A 19,229-nucleotide genomic window follows, 5' to 3' on the forward strand; every position below is an offset into this window, starting at 1 on the left:
GACCAAGAGCTGGAATCTACAGATTAGCACTCTATCACTCAGAGGATCTGCTTGATAGGAAAATGCCATTTCTAATGGAGCCATTATAATTAGATAAAACCTGCTAAATATGTGTCAGTATTGTCTTGCTGAAGATAATTCTCATAGAGGTGAGAATATTCACTTATAGTCATTGGTACATTTCTCCTGGGTAGATTTTCACTTTATATAAGCCTAGAGTCATGATGATGAAGAGACTGTACTAGTTGTGCATGGTATGTGTGACTAAATAAGTGTCTGAAAGGGAGGGAATTACTCTAACTCCATGACTTGGTTTCCGAGGAATGGTCATGGTTTCGGTGTTTCTATTTCTGATTATGTTCTGGAAGAAGCAGCTAATTTTATTAGAGTACAGCTTCAAATCATTTAAGCATCAGGAAACATGCCACTTGTATATATCCCATTCATCTTTGTCTCTCAGCACCTGGCTGTGGGTCTGACAAGGAAAGATGTAGTGCATCTGGATATGGAGGAAGCACTGAGAAATAACTGACTATAACACAGATGTAAAAGGGCACAATCTATTGTTTTAGGAATATATAGCCTTTTTTGGTAAAAAATGCATGTATTGTATAGATAATACATGGCAAAATATGGAGCTCTGAGGATGTAAATTGAACTTGTTAAGGAACAAAGAAGATGGGCCCAATACACTGGCTATATCACATCACCATGAACAATAATGAGCCTTGAAGAGAGAATGATACCATGACTTGGGGCCAGTGGGATCTTAGATGACATAGGAGATACTGTTAGGAACCACAAGCAGCATAGCTCAGCAGAAAGATCACAGGTGGGTGGGGATGTATGGGTATTTAAAAAAATCCAAGATTACATAGGCTCAATGGTCTCCCTCATTTGTCATAATCAGTAGAAACCTTGGGCTCTCCTAGCAGAGATTTGCAATAGAGCAAAACCTACATGCATAAGGCCATATAGTATGATGCTAAATGAAAGGACCTCTAGGATATAGAAACAAAAGCCATATAATGAATGATTGTTGTCCTTAATGTACTATGTTATCTCTCATCTCTTTTGCTGTCCCTTGGTTATCTCATATTGTTACAGTATCTCACTTTGTTTTCTGATATATTGGATATATTTATATTTGGTTATTTGAAATTGGATAGGGAAGGGGGGAAAACAAGATGAGGGATGGGGGGTGGGGGGAGGGAAATGGGGACCAAGACATGAGAAAGCATATCAATGTTTGTGAATTAATGAGCCTTCTATCTGGCAAATATAAGGTAACCCTTCTATTAATTACAATAAAAATATATGAAAAAAAAGAAGAAAAAAAATCCAAGATTAATGCCATCCAGACACGTTTTTTTTTCCCTGCAGAGTACTTTAGTCCAAGGCTAGTATTCAAGCTTATTCCAAGGATAAGGCATAAGGACTAAGGAAACTTATACACCTAAAGTAATCTAAAGGCATCAATTCAGCCATGCCTGCTCTATTGAAGCCCATTCAGTATGCCGAGAATAAACCCTGTCCTTTTCACCATCGTGCGAGGCCTCCGTGACCGGAAGCTTGCCTATCTTCCCAGCTATATCTCAATTCACCATTGCTTTAACACTCAGCTTTGGTTACATGGACCTCTTCACTCGCAGAGCTGGTTGGCCTCCTCTCCATTCTAGCTTCCAATTCTGTGAGCTCTGATCCTCCTTGGATCCCCAGCTCCAGTGTCACCTGTTCCAAGAGGTTTCTGCAAAGTAACTTAGCAAAGCCTTTGTTTTCTGACTTTCCAGTCTCAAAGCACAGATCATGGAGTAGTTCATGCTTTCACTATTGGTTGCCCTTGACTGAAGAGAAAGTTCTTTACGTGCAAGGGATGAACTTGCCTTGTCTATTTTATCCTGTGAGCTTGACACTGATAACATTCCCAGAAAAGTCTGCTAGATGTAGAAATGGATAAACGATAACAAAAAAAATAATAAAAAAAATGGAGTTTAGCTGGCATATTGGAGGTTCCCTGGAATCACAATTATTGTATTATGGAGTATATTCTGTTGGCTGCTTTAGATCTTTGGAAATAGGAAAATAATTTATAGTGTAGTAAAAGAAATAACAATGTAGAAAAAAGTCTGTTTACATATAAATGGCTGTTATTTGCCTAGTTGTAATTAAAAGGGAACAGAAATAGATTTTATATATTGTATCACATATGAAGCGGGGAGGTTGGCTGGTTAATTCTACTACAGTGACTAGAAGGTGGACAGCCAACACAAGCTTCTATACAACATCTAACCTGGGGACAATGTAACACTCCTCCAATTTATACCCACATAACATATAGTTGTACATAGAGATTCAACAGCTCCAGCAAACTTTCCACCACCAAAGATAAGAAAAATTTCTGAGTAAGCTGTAAAGAAAAGTGCTTGGTTTCTTAAATGTAGAAATGGCAACTCACAGCATTTATACAAATCATCTATATACAGCGGGTTGCAACTCTGAGACTGAATAGTAAGAAAGTTGCAGCTAGGAGCAAATCTGAGGACATTTGTTTCAGAAGTAAAGGCTTAGTCAGTATTACTGCGTTCTAGCAATCTGCATGTCATTAGCTTGAGTGCTTTGTATCAGGGTGGCACTTTCCATATTGATTTTCTTCTATACAAAAATGCATTGACTAAAATTCTAGTTGCTCAAGATGCATTGTATTCACAAAGTTACATGTTGAATGCAAATCTCTTTGTTGTAACTAGGTAAGGATAATAAAAAGAAATAAGATATTCCAAGAGAAATTTATCTTAGAGGACTATTTGTTGACAAAAATCTTCCTTATATTTTCTGCCATACTAAGTTGATATACTCTTAGCCCAATTAATGGCTACGTGGATGTTCTATTTGGTGCTTCATTTTTTTACCATAAATTATTATTTTTTATTGTAATTATTAGAAGGATTACATTATATTCACCAGATAGAAGGTGCATTACTTCACAAACATTGATACCCTTTCTCATGGCATGGTCCCCATTCCCCACCACCCCCTAACCTCCCCGCACTCATCTTGATTTCCCCCTTTCCCTATCCAATTTCAAATAACCAATTATGGTGCTTCATATTTTTGTTATAATTTTAGGCATACTCTGTGAATTGTATATGTATGGTAACACATGAAATGGTATCAGCAGAAAATATAAATATTTCAAAGAAGTGAGGCAAATTAAAAGGTGAGATAATGCAAGTGTTAGAAAGTTTAAGGTTAGATCATAAATTGTATGTTTTCTCACATTATCTTTCCTTAGTAGTTGAACATAAGGTTAGATTAGACCAATATTGTACTGAAATCTTTTATGTATATGAATTTGCCTTCTTTTTTCTTTTCTGACAATATATTTTGCATGTGTTTTCTTTAATAAACAAAAAATTATAGATTGGGTTTTGTTGAGTGTTAGAATGGGGATGGGTATTTTCTTAGAATAAGTAGGATGAAAGCCGAAAGCCTGGGGTCAGAGTGAGCAAAATAATCCCCAAGACAGAGTATCAAGCCCTTCCTAGACTCAGTCCAGCACTCGGGCCATTTCCACAAAGAGAAATGAAACTTTAAATGCACAGGATAAGACAGAGTCAAAAAATAGTAAGTATAGCAACCAGAATTGATACTCAAAAGATTTTGAAGCACACAGTGTTTCTCAGTGGCATTTTAATTTTCCAACAAAACAATGCAATCATACATTTTCTTGCAGCTCTTCTTATGTAAAGGCCTGCTGGAGGAAGGGTTGAAAGACCTGAGTATGGAAAGATGGGAGAATTGGCTCTTGATTAAAAATGTGCTTTATCTACATTACAAAACCAATAATCAGCAGGTAGACAGCATTTTACAAAAGGCCAAGAAGAGGTGGCTCTGGCCTTCTAGTGATGAACAAATATTCCCATAACATACGGCTTTGTTTAGGATGTACTTTTTTTTTCTAACAAAGAAAATTGTGCAGACATGCTAACGTGATATTTTATGCTTTTAAATGACTATCAAAGTTGGCACTGAGATGGCCACGGTCCATCACAATACCACACAATTGCACGTTACCTTGGATACCAGGCTGGCTCTGTATGCTGCAAGTTGCTTCAGGTACTCCTTCTTTGCAGCTTCGGTTTTCTTTTTATAGACCTGCGACAACAAAGCATCTTAAATTAGAAAGTAAATCTGCTTTTGTTTTCAGAGACATACCATCCTCAATGATAATTTCATAAAACACACACACACATACATATCATTATGTAATAATAGATATCTCTCTCAAGATCATTTTCCTGTAACACAGATTCGCAAGAGAGTAAGATTAACAATAGTAAAAAAAAACTCTACGTTTTATATAGTGCCTATGGAAGAATTCATTTGGGATACATTGAGACTGGAAGTATTTGGCTTAGAGAGAGACTGTTGAGGGAGGTTTCCTTGGAGAATCAACCACAGAACCACAGAAGGAGTGAATTAGGTTTTCATATTTATGTAATGGGCAGATGATTGTTTAGTACAGTCATGTGCAAATACATATTTGTAGTTACCATATTTAGAAATATAGGTAACATCGTTAGCATATATACATGAGCATATATATGCATGCATATGCATATATATCCCATGCTACGTAGGTGAAATACAAAAGCAAAGTTGGAATTCTAAGGTGACATGCCATGTTCAATAAGAAAATGAAAGGATATGTAAAAGACTTTTGGGGATCATCACACTCTAAAGACTCTAATCTCCAAGTTCTACTTCCAAACATCAGCAATTAGAGATGATGGTCAAAAACATCTTCAGGCCAGGAGCTGGGACCCTGAGAACGCTAGAGTCACACAGATGCCAGGCTCTGAGGCCTGTTCTGGTGTTTTTGCAAGAAAGACACAAGGACGTGGACCTACGTGAATACTGCATTTTGAAAGTGTAAAGTATTCTGAAATGAACCTCCATTTACATATGCTTTTCATTTCTGAGACTTTCTCATCTCAAACACCAAAGTAAAATGATCTGAAATCATCCACAAGAATTGAAATGACTTACTTGTACATGAAAGGTCAGATTGCTAAGCTGAACCGAGAGGAGTTATCAGACTGTGCTTACTGAGCACACACGATCATCTGCTGCTATTAGGCTAATCCTTCCAGGGGTTTGGATTCTATGTCTGGCAACCTTTTGAAATCAGTCCCAAAGAACAGAATCTTTCTCAGCATTGACTGTGGACACTGAAACTCATTTTTCTGGATACAACTATCTTCAATTTCCCATAACTCAAATTTTATAGCAAGACATTAAGGCTTGGCTAGTATTTTGTAATGCTGAACTCAAAACCAGATCCAGATTTTGGGAAAAAGTGGTTTTAGAATCAGCTTGAGTAGTTAACTATAAATTATGTCTAAAGATACAAGTATCTGCCAGTTGGCAGCATGGGGAAATTTCTGGTCTCCAATGATGACTGTGGTTTGCCAAGTCCAGGGACCCAACTGTGAATTTCAAGATGTGAGAAATATTATTTACTCATGAATATTTTAATTAAAGCAGACTATTTTCCTTTCAGTACATGAATGACCGATCTTGTCAACAGAATCATAATAGGACCCTATGAAGTGAATTTACTCTAGCAAGGTTGATTTAATATTTGGCATTTTAGTATAATAAAAAATAATTAAAATAAGAATAAAGAATTAGTACAATATTATCAGTGAATCATTCTGCCACCATCCAAGCAAACTTACAAATACCTAATTTGGAAATTTTGTTTTTGTTGTTGCTTTCAGCAAAAAGCTAATAATTGTTTGCTTTAAATAAAGCAATAGATTTGCAGGAGTGTTCTCAATTATTGATCCAGTTATTGGAAGTGAAACTCAGATTCATTTCTGGACGGTTGTTGGTGGAATAAAAATTCTAGTGTAGGGTGAAGCCTATAATAGTTCGGGTTTATTGCATATCTTGGTGTGACTATATTCACAAACATAGAGCTTTTCTAAATTTGATCGATTTTGTTTTCTCAAGAGATTGATTTTTGTTTATGGCTTTTCCTTAAACCACTTTTCTAAGACAGTATTTATAATGAATAGTATTAAGCTGACAGGGTTTACATTTATTTTTAATACCTAAAACCTGTTTTAGAGATAGGATTTTCTTCCACATAGTTATCTATTGAGGGCTTTGAAAAAAATATTTAAAAATATCTTTGATGTCAATATACATTGGTGTACCCTGAATAGTTTATCGCATTTTTATTAGTACGCTATTCCAAGGGACTTTCTTAGCTAAGTAGGGCTCTTTTAGCTTCCAAAGATATACAATACATTTTGGTCCACAGCATACCCAACAGGCATTTTCCAGAAGTAGGAGATAAGATGGTATTGTCAGATGTCCTGAGTCTAGCTTCTCCCAAGCTTTCTCCCATTTGGTTTCTGTTGACACAGCAACTGAGTCACTCTACTACTATCCCCCTGTGGATCCTGGCAGTTAACATTGCACAACGTGTTAAATGTCCTGAAATTTGGTGATTAAGAACCATAAGAGAAAGGTGGCTAACTCCACGCATTTCAGGTTGAACACTGCCCTGGGTTTTATGCCTGGATCAATGTTATTAGAGGATACCTGCCTAGCGTTCAGAGTTCCCTGTTTTCTACAAATGACTCCCTATTGGCTATTGATGATTAGCTATGTTGGGATCAATGTATAAATGCCTAGACATCACTTTAGAAAAGAATGAACACATCATGTCACATTATATGGATGGATAGATCCACTCTATCCTGAATACCAGCTGATGTTCAGGGGGAGAATTTGGGGGGGCGGCAAAGTCAAGGTATATTTCTATAATTGTGTTTAAGGGAGAGTAGCCCAGATCAAAAGTGAAGTCCGAGATGGCCTCCCCAATGATAATCAGGCCCTTCACCTTTGAGAACTACCAAAGAATTCTAATATAATACCCTGTGTTTATCTCCCTGATGCTGTTTCTAAAATTGGGTCATGATGACATGTGGATTCCTGTATTTAATAAAAAAGAAGAGTCCTAAGACCTCAATTACAAAAGAATGATGATAATGTATAAGAATTTAACAAGGAAAGGAAAGGTGTGTCTGTGTGTATAAATCTTATTTTAGAAACATATTTTAAAAAATTTGGTAACTATGACATATAATGTGAAGCTAATTGAAAGGATCTCCAGGATATTGAAACAAAAGCCATATAATGAATGATTGTTGTCCTTAATGTACTATGTTGTCTCTCATCTTTGCTGTCCCTTGGTTATCTCATATTGGTATAGTATCTCACTTTGTTATCTGATATATTGAACTTATTTGTATTTGGATATTTGAAATTTGATAGGGAAGGGGGGAAAACCAAGACGGGTGGGGAGTGTGGGGGGGGAGGGAAACGGGTACCAAGACATGTGAAACGGTATCAATGTATGTGAATTAATGCACCTTCTATCTGGCAAATATCATGTAACCCTTTTACTAATTACAATAAAAAATAAAAAAAAAAAATTGGTAACTAGGCTCTGATAGCTCATGCCTGTAATCCTAGCCACTCAGGAAACTGAGTTTTGAGGATTTCAGTTCAAAGCCAGGCCAGGCTGCAAATGCAGTTCATGAGATACCTTTTTTTCTACTCCTGCCCAATTAATCACCAAAAAGCCAAAAGTAGAGCTGTGATTTAGTCCTAGTACCGCATACAGGAAAAAAAAAAAAAGAGATTAGTGAAAAGTTTCTCAAAAATGTTTCAAAGCCTCTAGTTACAGATAGGGAAAGTCCTTTTTCAACAGAAACCAAAGAGCTTGGGGAATGCCTTTGCAATGAATAATCACTGCCACGGTCAAGTACACAGACCTACACTAGGCGGATGAGTCTGATTTATGTCAAAGTTAACTTTGGGAAAGAAATGGGGTCTCTCTCTCTGTCTCTTTGTCTCTTTCTGTCTCTTTCTGTCTCTCTGTCTCTGTCTCTCTGTCTCTCTCTCTCTCAGAGAAAGACAAATATTTTAAAGGTATGTGATTCCGACAGTAAATATTAGTACTCAGTTGTGCTACCAAATGGGTCAAAATGGTCCACAGCTGTTTGAAATAAAGTACAAAGTTGGCCAGATGAGGCTTTAGAAATCAAAATACATCATTTATCATTTTCCCCAGCTCATCCAAGCACTTTTGAATTTATCCTGTCCTAACTTAGTTATACACTGTGGTTTGTTATTCCAAGAAAGCTACCATATCCTATCTAAGGACTGCATCTTAGTGGTTAAACTAAAACACATATGATGGCTAAAAGGAAACATACGTAGATAGACATCAAATAGTAATTCTAGGGAACACAAGTCCTGTGCATATGATTCACTAAATCCCTTTTAAAATGCTCCAAATACCAGCAAGTTACATGTGTTTTTATAGGCTGATAATCCCTAATTAAAATCAGCCGCTCAATGTCACTGAATATGACAAACTGAAAAGAAAATAAGCCTGTTTTACTCTTTAGCTTTCTTCTCTTTCTCTAAACAATTCATCTAATGGAGAAAAGCAAAACCTTATATACACTGTTTAATTCCTTCTTCCTTCCTTCTTTACTGCATTGGCTTTAATCTCTAGTCATATTTCAACAGTTCTTACAATCATAAGAGAAAAAGTGCAAAATTCTTCAAATTCTGACTTTCATTCAAACACTATTAAAGAAACCTAGATGGTGTTTTCTTTTTTGGCTAAGTTCAAGTGCATTTTTCACTACTCTTTTGTATTTATAGGAAATATGTAACAATATTTAGAGATGAAGAATTTAATCATATTTCCCAGCTATGTCCTTTGGAAATTTAAAACCTGTCACTTATTTTGGGCTGTTATTATTTACATCAGTCAGAGCAAGTGCATTTGTGTTTTGTATAGCGCTCAGTCCTTAAATGTAGTTACCAATTTCCATCTTGTGTGATTTGCTCAGCATTTTCTTACGCGTTTCAAAATTCAAGAGAATTTTATTAGGTGGCATTCAGGAAACTGAAAGTATTACATGATTTGACAAAATTCTTGCTGTGCTCAGGGCCTGAGCACTATCCTTGGACTTTCTCAAGGCCAGAGCTCTACCGCTTGAACCTCAGCACTACTTCTGGCTTTTTTCCATGTATGTGGTACCAGGGAATTGAACCTGGGTCTTTGTGCATATGCTAGGCAAGCCCTTTACCACTAGGCCAAACTCCCAGCTGCTTTCTTTTAGCACTGTCTGCTCTATCTAACTGTTCCAACAACATTGGTGCAACTTGGTTCTGGGCTGGTAGGAGCCCAAGTCAGGCTCCTTGCCTTAAAAGATGGCTATAAAATGTATTTACTGATTTATCAAATGAGGAATACTAGGAAAATTGCTGCTGTTCAATTAGTCTTAATCAGTAGATTGCTATGTACTTATGTAGTATGAGGCACTAAAGGTATGAAATGCAAAAGGGCATAAAATTATACCCGTGCACATTACTTTTAATGCAAAATTGTTGCACTTGTATGGATACTCCCATTTTATAGCTAAGAAAACAGACTATAATGGTAATGAGTTTTACCCACTATTTTACAAAAAGTCTAATGCAGAAGAGCCATGATATGAATCCAACTAATCTGGTTCAATAAATCCTTTTGACGAAAGCAGTGATGTCAATCAAGATTCATTTGCTGAATGGTAACTACTTAAAAATAATACAGATATAATTTTTTTAAAGAATCCATCTTGAGAGTCCAAACTCAGAAGCTGCCTCCTAGTTACAAGACTGCCTTTTGAAGGCTCTTTCAGATATGTAACTCAAGGTCTGTTCTCGGACTTTCACCAGGAAGGCTCAGCATGCAGTGTAGTGATTGGTACATAGTAGGTGTTGAGGAAACAGGCATCAATTAATAACAGACATGTTTTGAGCAACCTGTCAGTGGATGATCTTGTCACTGGTGTTGGCTTGACAAAATGCACATACAAGACTAAGATGGCTATGATGTCACTAAGTAACATAATTTTATAGAACCACTATTGTATATGCGGACTGTTGGTGGAAACAGTGCTAGTGAGTACACCGCTCTTGGCAGGGGACCATTCTTTTTATGAATCAGCATTAGAATGAGTGCTAAGGATGGATTGCTGAATTACTTCTAAACATTCATCAATGGAACTGCAGGATTTAGTATATATAAAAGCCACCCCAGATGTTTTTACAAATAACACACAAATCAGGACGATTCTGAAGGACTAACATGCTGATGTTTTCTCTCCAACATTATGGAAACTTTCAAATGAGTAATCTGTTTTGCTATCTATCCTATGAATATTTATATACATATATCATATATATTATTTTCTTGATGGATAATGTACTGATTCACACATATATGTATAATTCACGTTAGGGTCTGGATTTTCAAACTAAACCTGTTTGTATTTTCATGTAATGATCTTAATTGATTGGTTTTAAATATATATAAATGTGAAGTTCATTTACATGCTAGAGTTTTTTTTAATGAACAACTCTTTTATATAATTATTTATCTTAAAAAAAAAAACAAATTGGCCACTGGGTACTTGTAGTTTTTTTAGTTCTAGTTACTCAGAAGCTGAGATTTGAGGATCATGTTTCTAAGCCAGTCCAGGGAGGAAAGTCTATGAGACTCTTATCTCCATTAACCTCACCGCCCCCGCCCCCCACAAAACTATTAGTGGAAGTGTTGCTCAAGGGGTAGAGACAGCCTTAGGCAAAAAGTCTAAGGGACAATGCCCAGGCCTTGAGTTCAAGCACCAGCACACACACACACACACACACACACACACACACATACACATGCACATGAAACTAGAAGTGGAAATGTTGCTCAAGGGGTAGAGACAGCCTTAGGCAAAAAGACGAAGGGACAATACCCAGGCCTTGAGTTCAAGCACCAGCTCATGCACACACACACACACACACACACACACACACACACACACACACACTCACACACATGGTCACATGAAAAGAAAAGTATGTATGTGCTTATAAAGGACATGGCCAAGATAAACACATGGGCAAACCTAGTACAACAAGATTTTTGTTACCCTTAAATATTGTTGACATAAAATCCCAAATTTTATCCTAAGATAAGGGGGAAGAAAAATCCCAGCGGCATTTATACAGTGGATGTTTGAGTCCAGATGAGGAGTAAGTGATTTGATTTCATGGCTTCGGAGATTTGTCAGCCTCCTCCTAAGTATAATTCTGGCTCTTCATATTCCTGCTGCTTCTAATTTAGCAGGACAGGCTCATAATTGAAGCAAATTAACTATTTACACTTGCCACTTCTACAAGGGAAGAGGACACAGCAGCAGGAAAGAACGAGGAGGAAATTACATTCTTCCCACTTGTGTCAGATCTGCCCTTATATAAACACATTAACAGTAATTTCATGAGGCGTCAAACATAGGAATAAATACTGAGAGATAAAATAATGAGGTGCTGCTATTGAGCTGAACTGCTGTGGCTAATATCCTTGGATATGAATTATGCATCCTGAAAGGAGGCATATGTTACAGTATTCAAACAGTTTCCCTGCAAGTGAGATGTGCTCATTAGGCTCTACAACTTGAAGTAAAGCTACTCTCTCCTTCCACAACAAGACTAGCATTTACAAAAATACACTCTGGGCATCCGTGGGCTGTGGTTTCTCCCAAATACACCAAGTCCTGAATAGGCTTTCCACTCCATTTTTAGCATAGCAGCATGTTTATTTAGCTCTTTGGCTGCAGCTTTAAAGCCATTTAATGTAATGTAAACAAGAACATTTTGTTTGTAATTTGCTAAATGTCTTACAGCCCGACTGTGTCTCCAATTAGGAACTTAAGGTTCATTTAGTAATTTACATCTGGTTCTGATTTAAGGTGACTTTCCATGGCTAAAAAAGGACTCAAGAACCCTTTATAGCTCTTTGGACCAAGGCCTTCTGCTTCAAAACACAACTGGCTCTTTTATTTCATAGGGTTTGATTTGTTCTATATTGTGACTTTGAATCCAGGGTCTATATACCTCAATAACCAGAATCAGAGAAAATCACCAAGGTAAACTAAAAATTTAGCTGGGATCTCACTTACAACAACAACAAAAAAAGATGCTGAGAGTTGCTAAAATTCCAAAAAGCCAAAAGACAAAGGGTACAATATTGTTAACTATTTTTCTTTCTCTGTAGGTTAGTCAGAGAGATAAGTAGCAAATCCCAACATCACAGCAATACTTGTGCTTTATTCCCCTTCCTCCATCTGGCGCCTTTTTAACAACTTAGTATGCTTAGGAAATGGGCTCTCTATTGTTTTGCCAGTCATTAGTATTTAAAACCCCCAGTTGGAATCCAAAGCACAATTCTCTTTCCATTCTAAATTCAGCACCATCTTCCCAAGTATTAAAATGGAGAGTTCTCCTACATGTGGAGATTGTTCAATGGCTTTGGTACGAATGCTTCATCAGAGAGAAATTCCGTATTCCTGAAGGATTTTTTTTTTTAAATCAGTCTCTCAAATTCCTTTTCATTTCTCTGAAACATTCATTGCAGGATCAAAGTAGAAGCAGTGTCTCTCCATCACCATGGCTCTCAAAAATAAAGATCTGTTCTTCTGCAGTGGTTTCCTATGCCTTTTTTCAGTCCACATGAGGAAGCACTTGATAGAAAGATACATCTCTATTAAGTCCTGTTTCTTTTGACTATCATGAGGTTGCTGATGTTTAAAGAATAATTTATTTGTTGCTGTTTTTGATTTCTGTACCTTTTGTCTGGTTTGTAAGTTCATCTGTCTTGGGGAGGGCAAGACAGGGGAACATAAACAGTGGGTGAAAGGGAGAAGGAATGCAGCAGGGATATTCACCAAGATACCATGTTGAAAATGAAATAGACAACTTATGGCTAGAGATGGGAGCGAGGGAAGCAGTTATGCTCTTCACAATGAAATATACGCTTCATATGACTTACTAACTACATTTAAATTTAAAAACCTAAAATCAGAGATAAACTAAGTTAAAGGTAAAAAGACCATTTCTTGCAATCTCACTCATAGCTGTTTTTCCTTAAAGATTTTTAATCTTCAGAGCTCCTCCCTCAATATGTCATCAATGATTTTGTTCCTTTTTCCCAGTTGGTATTTATGCTTGTTCACAAGTACAGGTTATTATAAGAGCAAGACTTACGAACAAATGTGGTACAGGAAAATCCTAGCCTTCTCCACAAACCAGCTGTCTATACAATGCCAGGAGCATCACATGGGTTTGTTTTATTTACATACATGTTTGCTGGAAATCTTGAAGTTTAATAACCTATAAAAGGCTCCAGAAATCTACCTTTAAAAACAGAACACTACTAAGTGCCAGCGGCTCATGCCTGCAATCTTAGCTACTCAGACCTGAGGATTGTGGTTTTGGAAGAAAGCCCATAAGACCCTGACCTCCAATTAAACATCAGAAAGCTGGAAGTAAAGCTATGGCTCAAGTACTAGTACCATCCATAAGCAAGAAAGCTAAAGCATAGCACCTAGGCCCTAAGTGTAGGCCCTAGTACCAGCACACACACACACACACACACACACACACACACACACGCACACACACACACACACACACACACACACACACACACACACACACACAAACTGAGATCAGTATGTGTGCTTCCCAATTTGAATATGAGATAGGGATAGAAAAAAATTCATGTGAGTTTGAAGCAGATATTATAGGATGTTGGCACAAAGTGTCAATATAAAGGTAGAGACCAGGTGGTGACACAGCATAATGACATGGGGACATTTTGCTGATATTTTCTGGATACATAACCAAATGTGCACTTAAGGTAAATGTGTTTGTTTTTCTCGAAATTCTTGCAAGCTATTAGGGAAGAGCAGCAGAGTGGAGGGCCATCTTTATAACATGGTCTCTTTTTTGTTTTACCAGTCCTGGGGCTTGAACTCAGGGCCTAAGTACTGTCCTTGGCCTCTCTCAAAGCTAGAGTTCTACCACCTGAGCCACAGCACAGTTTTCAGCTTTTTTATGTATGTGGTACTGAGGAATCAAACCTGGGTCTTCATGCATGCTAGGAAAGCACTCTTTCACTAGGCCAAACTCCCGGCCCTTCCATACTCTCTTTTTAAGCAATTTGTCCCTGGGACTCCCCCTTTGCTTGCCCTTTGGATGGATCTACCTTCTGTGAGTATAAACCAAACCTATATAAACACTTCACATTGTTACTTACGTAACTAAGCAAGACAGGAATCCCCCCAGCCAGAGGAATGAATAGGCTATGCTGAGTTTTTATGCAGTGAAAAACAGCACCAGACATGGGGTAAATCTTGTCAGACACAAATTTCCCCAGTACTTTGTATTGTTAGTGCCCAATGCAATTTCTGAGATTTGAAAATATTTACTCTTGATAAGAAACAAAAGATAGGGTTATCTCATAGTTTTTCCTGAGTAATCTCAGTATGACTCTTGATGATTAGTTTCAGAAGACCTCAGAAGTATATAGCACAACTATTGTACAGCTTCATCCTTTATTTATACAACAGGTTCTTCCCCCCCCAAACATTTCAATTATTTCTATTAGGAGAGACTCCAAAGGAATACTCATTGTGAGTTACTTACTAAAAGAGAAATAAAATGTATAAGAGAAAAAGGGGACATTGTGCCCTTGTATGTATGCAATTATAAAGCTTTGACCATTACAACATATTTGTAATCATGTCTATGTTTAGAAAGCTCAATCTCAATTTTGAAAACCAGAATGGGAGAAGGGGAGCAATTTTCCTTTTTAATATCACAGTTGAGAATAGCAAATCTCATATTCTTTGAGTCTGTAAACATCTCATATGTTCATATGGAAAGAATGTGGGATGCTCTCTTAATAGTTCCCTTCGTGATATTAAAATTCAAAAACTTTATTATTGTAGAATTTCTGGGATAAACCTGCTGCTTTATATTTACCACCTTGAGGAATTATCTAATTATTAAATTTTGATCATGAACAACACTATTCTTTTGCAACAGAAAAATATTTGGTATCTAATATAAGTGATGCAAAGGACCAGTCCTAAGCTAGAGAAAACTTTACATACATCCCTCTCTTAACACTGGTCTTAAATACAGAAACAAATTAGGAAAGCCTAGGCCAAAGGGGCAGATAGAAGAAAGTTGATCTTTCATTTGGACAACTGATATTTCTGACAAAGCAGAAGGTTATGGCAGTACACAGGAGATTTGGAGTCATATTTCCAGCCTAGCTATGGGCTTTTGAGTAGAGCAGGGGAAAAATCATGTTTATAGATCTTCTGATATGTAAGAGCTACTGTATATAGGGAAAGGAGTCACTTTCTGAAGCTTTCTCTAGAAGCTTCTTGGCTGTCCAAAAATACCCAGAGAGGTTATAAGGACAGAGACAGAGGGTATGTGACATTATGAATGACACAGAAAGGTACTAAATGACATAAGGTAGAAAATAAGGACACAGTTGGGATATATTGTCTTTGAATACTTTGTCATTTAGCCATATTATTCTAAGGATGTGAACGTGGCCTCTGAATAGTTCCAATATTAGTTAGGAACCGTATCATATCTGAGAGTGTAAGAGGAAATTCACCTGGGTTAGCACAGAAACCAGGCCCAAATCCCAGAAACAATATTGGGCTTTGTTGAAATCACATGAACACAATGCCAACTGTTAGAAATAAGAGGATTATTTTAGTTGAGTGCACAGAGAAAATTTCAGTGGTGGGAAACTTTGGTATCCTTGAAATGACTTGTACCACACAGTGGTCCACAGAGCTAGCGTCTGCTTTACTAGAAATCATTTGATCAGGCTGGCAATTGTGAATAGACATATGGAAATAGAAAATGTATAGCGGCTGAGAAGTATAGAGGACAACTCTGACCCCGACGAAAGAGGTCTAACGGGCAGGTTCAATGTTTTCCTAGCAACTGGTTTTTACCAATCCATATGTAAGGCAAACCAGGCATGGGGTAAATTATCTGAGACACAAATTGCCCCTAATAACTTGGTTTGCTACTGCTTAAACAAATTGTCAGATTTTACAACATTTGCTTTTTATAAGCAACAAACGATGGTGTTATTTCTATTTTTTCTTTTTTAAAGAAAAAGCGACAGTATTTACCAAGGAAACTGCTAGAAGTATGGCTCATGAGTAAAGCAGCTGCCAAGCAAACATAAGACACTAAGTTCAAGCCTCAGTACTGACAAAACATGAAACCAAAACAACAAAAAGCCCCTAATAATCAAACAAAAACTCAAGAGAGTAGCCATGTGGTATTACACCAATCATTCAACACATGTGTGCTAAAAAATATCACATGGAAAAATAAGTGAATGAATGGTCTCATTTCATAATTCTTTTTGTATCTAAGAGGATTGAGTGTGCACAAGAGAAAAATAATACAATCGGGCTTTAAAAACTTTAAAAAACCTTACATATGTATTATAGATAGATATATCATTGCAATATATACCCATTCTAGATAAATAAATAAGTTTGAGATAGTCTAGATTTTACATAGTTTCCTAGATTTGATGAAGAAAGGTAAATGTCTCTCTTAAGAATAAGGGGCTGGGAGTTTGGCCTAGTGGTAGAGTGCTTGCCTAGCATACACAAAGACCTGGGTTCTATTCCGCAGTACCACATATGTAGAAAGAAGCTGGAAATGGTGCTGTGGCTCAAGTGGTGGAGCTCTAGCTTTGAGAAAGCCCAAGGACAATGCTCAGGCTATGAGTTCAAGGCCCAGAACTGGCAAAAAAAAATCGCATATGAACTGGGTGCCCAAGGGGTTCACATTTATAAACCCAGCTACTCAGGAGGCTGAGAAATGTGATTTGAAGCCAGCTAGGGCAGGAAAGTCTGTGAGATTCTCCAATTAGCTATCAAAAAGCTGGAATTAGTCCTCCAATTTTAAGGAAGAGAAAAACAGTCTTCAGGAACTGCATCAAGACCCAGAGCACACAAAAAATAATCAAAAATGAGATAAATACATTGTGAATACAACTGCAGTAGCTAAAACATGGTCTCATTTCAATGACCTCATGGTCATGCATATGATTTAAGTTTCTTTTGTGACCACCATGATTGACACGGTGACAGCAGCCATCTACCTCTAGTTTAGACAGAGTGGATCAATTCAACATTGCTTCTTCATGAGTGGCACCATCTATTTATAAAACTTTTGCTCTGTTCACGGAATCCCCATACCTACTTCAGATGACCTGGGCTACTTACACTCCCCCCTGCCAGGGTGTCTCCTGTGGCTCTCTCTCTAAACCTAGGCCCCAGTCACAGCACAGCAATTCACAAGACAGGAAAGAAAACCCAGGCATCTGGTCCTATTTAACACAGCCTGGAAATATGCTCTAAATATATATGGGGGATTAAATAACATACCCTGGTGGTCTTTAGGGAATGGCTAAGGGTAGAAACCCTTAAATTTGAGGTTCATTTGCAAAGAGCAAAGAGGGGTTTTGATGACAAAAGTGTTAACCATGAGTGCTGAAGAGAGGTGTGGACAGTTGTCAAAAATACTTTTAGAACTTTTGAAAAAATAGTCTTTATGATCACATTGGCAACATTAAAGTATGATGTAATCAAGGCTGGGATATGGCGAGGTCCTTCCAAAAGCAGCTGCACTGTATAAACTTTGAAACAAAAGAACTAATATGTGATTTATAAGGGACTAATAAAGGCGCATAAGATAACGTGCCCTCTCTTAACAGCTTGTTCTCCCGGAGTGCATTCCCAAACATAGTTTGGAACCTTCATAAGCAATCTCCTAAGGAGTTCTTAGAGTATCCCACAGTCTCATCTCACACCTTGAAGATTCTCACTGCAGTCTGATTCTTTCCTACCTGCTTCTGTTCTTCTCCTAAACCATCCCACATTGAAGCCACAATTTTCGAAACTTCACCAAACGTAGCATTTGGGTTCTGGCCCTTGATGGCAGCCTGAGTATCACGAAAGAATAATGCATAGGCAGACACAGGCTTCTGGGGCTCATTGGGGTCCTTCTTCTTCTTCTTCTTGGGAGTTTTTGGTTTTTTTCCCATGTCAGAGGCAGGCCGCTTCTCTCCACCATTGACCTAAAATAAGAACAGAAGACAGAATTAGAGAGAAAGTATATATCCAGCTAGATATTATTTTTGTATTCATATACACCACCCAGAAACAGATGTTCCCAAGGAATGGATGGTATGGTTACTGTTACTTTTTTCTTGGATAAAGCTTCATATTTTGAGCTGTGGATGGAGCTCTGTGAGAGAGTTTGTCTAGTATGTACTGTGTAAGGCCTTAGGTCTGATTGATAACATTACTAAGTAAAGTTTGAAGAGACACAACCAAACATACCTTCATATTTCATGTAGTCTATCGCAATTTACATTGCTTTTCAAATTTTGGATTCTTTTTTCCCATATATTTTTTATTGTAATTAATAGAAGGGTTACATTATATTCACCAGATAGAAGGTGCATTACTTCACAAACACTGATACCCTTTCTCATGTCTTGGTCCCCATTTCCCCCCTCCCATCCATGCCCCACATCTTGTTTTCTCCTCTACCCTATCCTATTTCAAATAACTAGATAAGCATACATACAATATATCAGATAACAAGGTAAAATACTGTAACAATATGAGATAACCAAGGAACAGCAAAAGAGATGGGAGATAACGTAGTACATTAAGGACAACAATCACACATTATATGGCTTTTGTTTCTATATCCTGGAGGTCCTTTCATTTAGTGTCATCCTATATGGCCTTATGTATCTAGGTTTTGCTCTATTGTAAATCTCTGCTAGGAAAGCCCAAGGTTTCTACTGGTTATGACAAATGAGGGAAACCATTGAGCCTATGTTCTTTGAGTCTGGCTTACTTCACTTAATATGATTTTTTTCTAAGTCTTTCCATTTCCTTACAAATGTGGTTATGTCATTCTTTCTGACAGCAGCATAGAATTCCATTGTGTATAAATATACAATGAGTTGATCCACTCATCAACTGAGGGACATCTGGGTTGGTTCCATATCTTCGCTATGGTAAATAGTGCTGCAATGAACATTTTTTGACTCTTGTATATTACTGCGCAATTAAATATTTTCCTTTTCCTACCTCTTTCTTATTGCTGTAAATATGGCATCAGCAGATTCACCTTATTGAATGAGCAATCTGCAATTTGATATTTTTCCTCATGGAATTCTT

At 37.3% G+C, this 19,229-nt stretch overlaps 1 protein-coding gene across 2 annotated transcripts in view; it reads right to left on the minus strand.

The window, feature by feature from the left end:
* The window catches only part of Tox (thymocyte selection associated high mobility group box), a 313,525-nt gene that overhangs the window by 17,486 nt on the left and 276,810 nt on the right, over positions 1-19,229 (minus strand). For both annotated transcript variants that reach the window (XM_090338640.1, XM_090338641.1), the window contains exons 5-6: positions 17,879-18,109; positions 4,075-4,155 (exon numbers count right to left, since the gene is read on the minus strand). In XM_090338640.1, the coding sequence (XP_090194766.1) occupies positions 4,075-4,155; positions 17,879-18,109 (312 nt within the window). The remainder of the gene's footprint in view (positions 1-4,074; positions 4,156-17,878; positions 18,110-19,229) is intronic.

The sequence above is a fragment of the Megascapheus bottae genome, chromosome 9 (genome assembly GCF_031878675.1).
Source record: "Megascapheus bottae isolate mThoBot1 chromosome 9, mThoBot2.hap1, whole genome shotgun sequence".
NCBI lineage: Eukaryota > Metazoa > Chordata > Mammalia > Rodentia > Geomyidae > Megascapheus > Megascapheus bottae.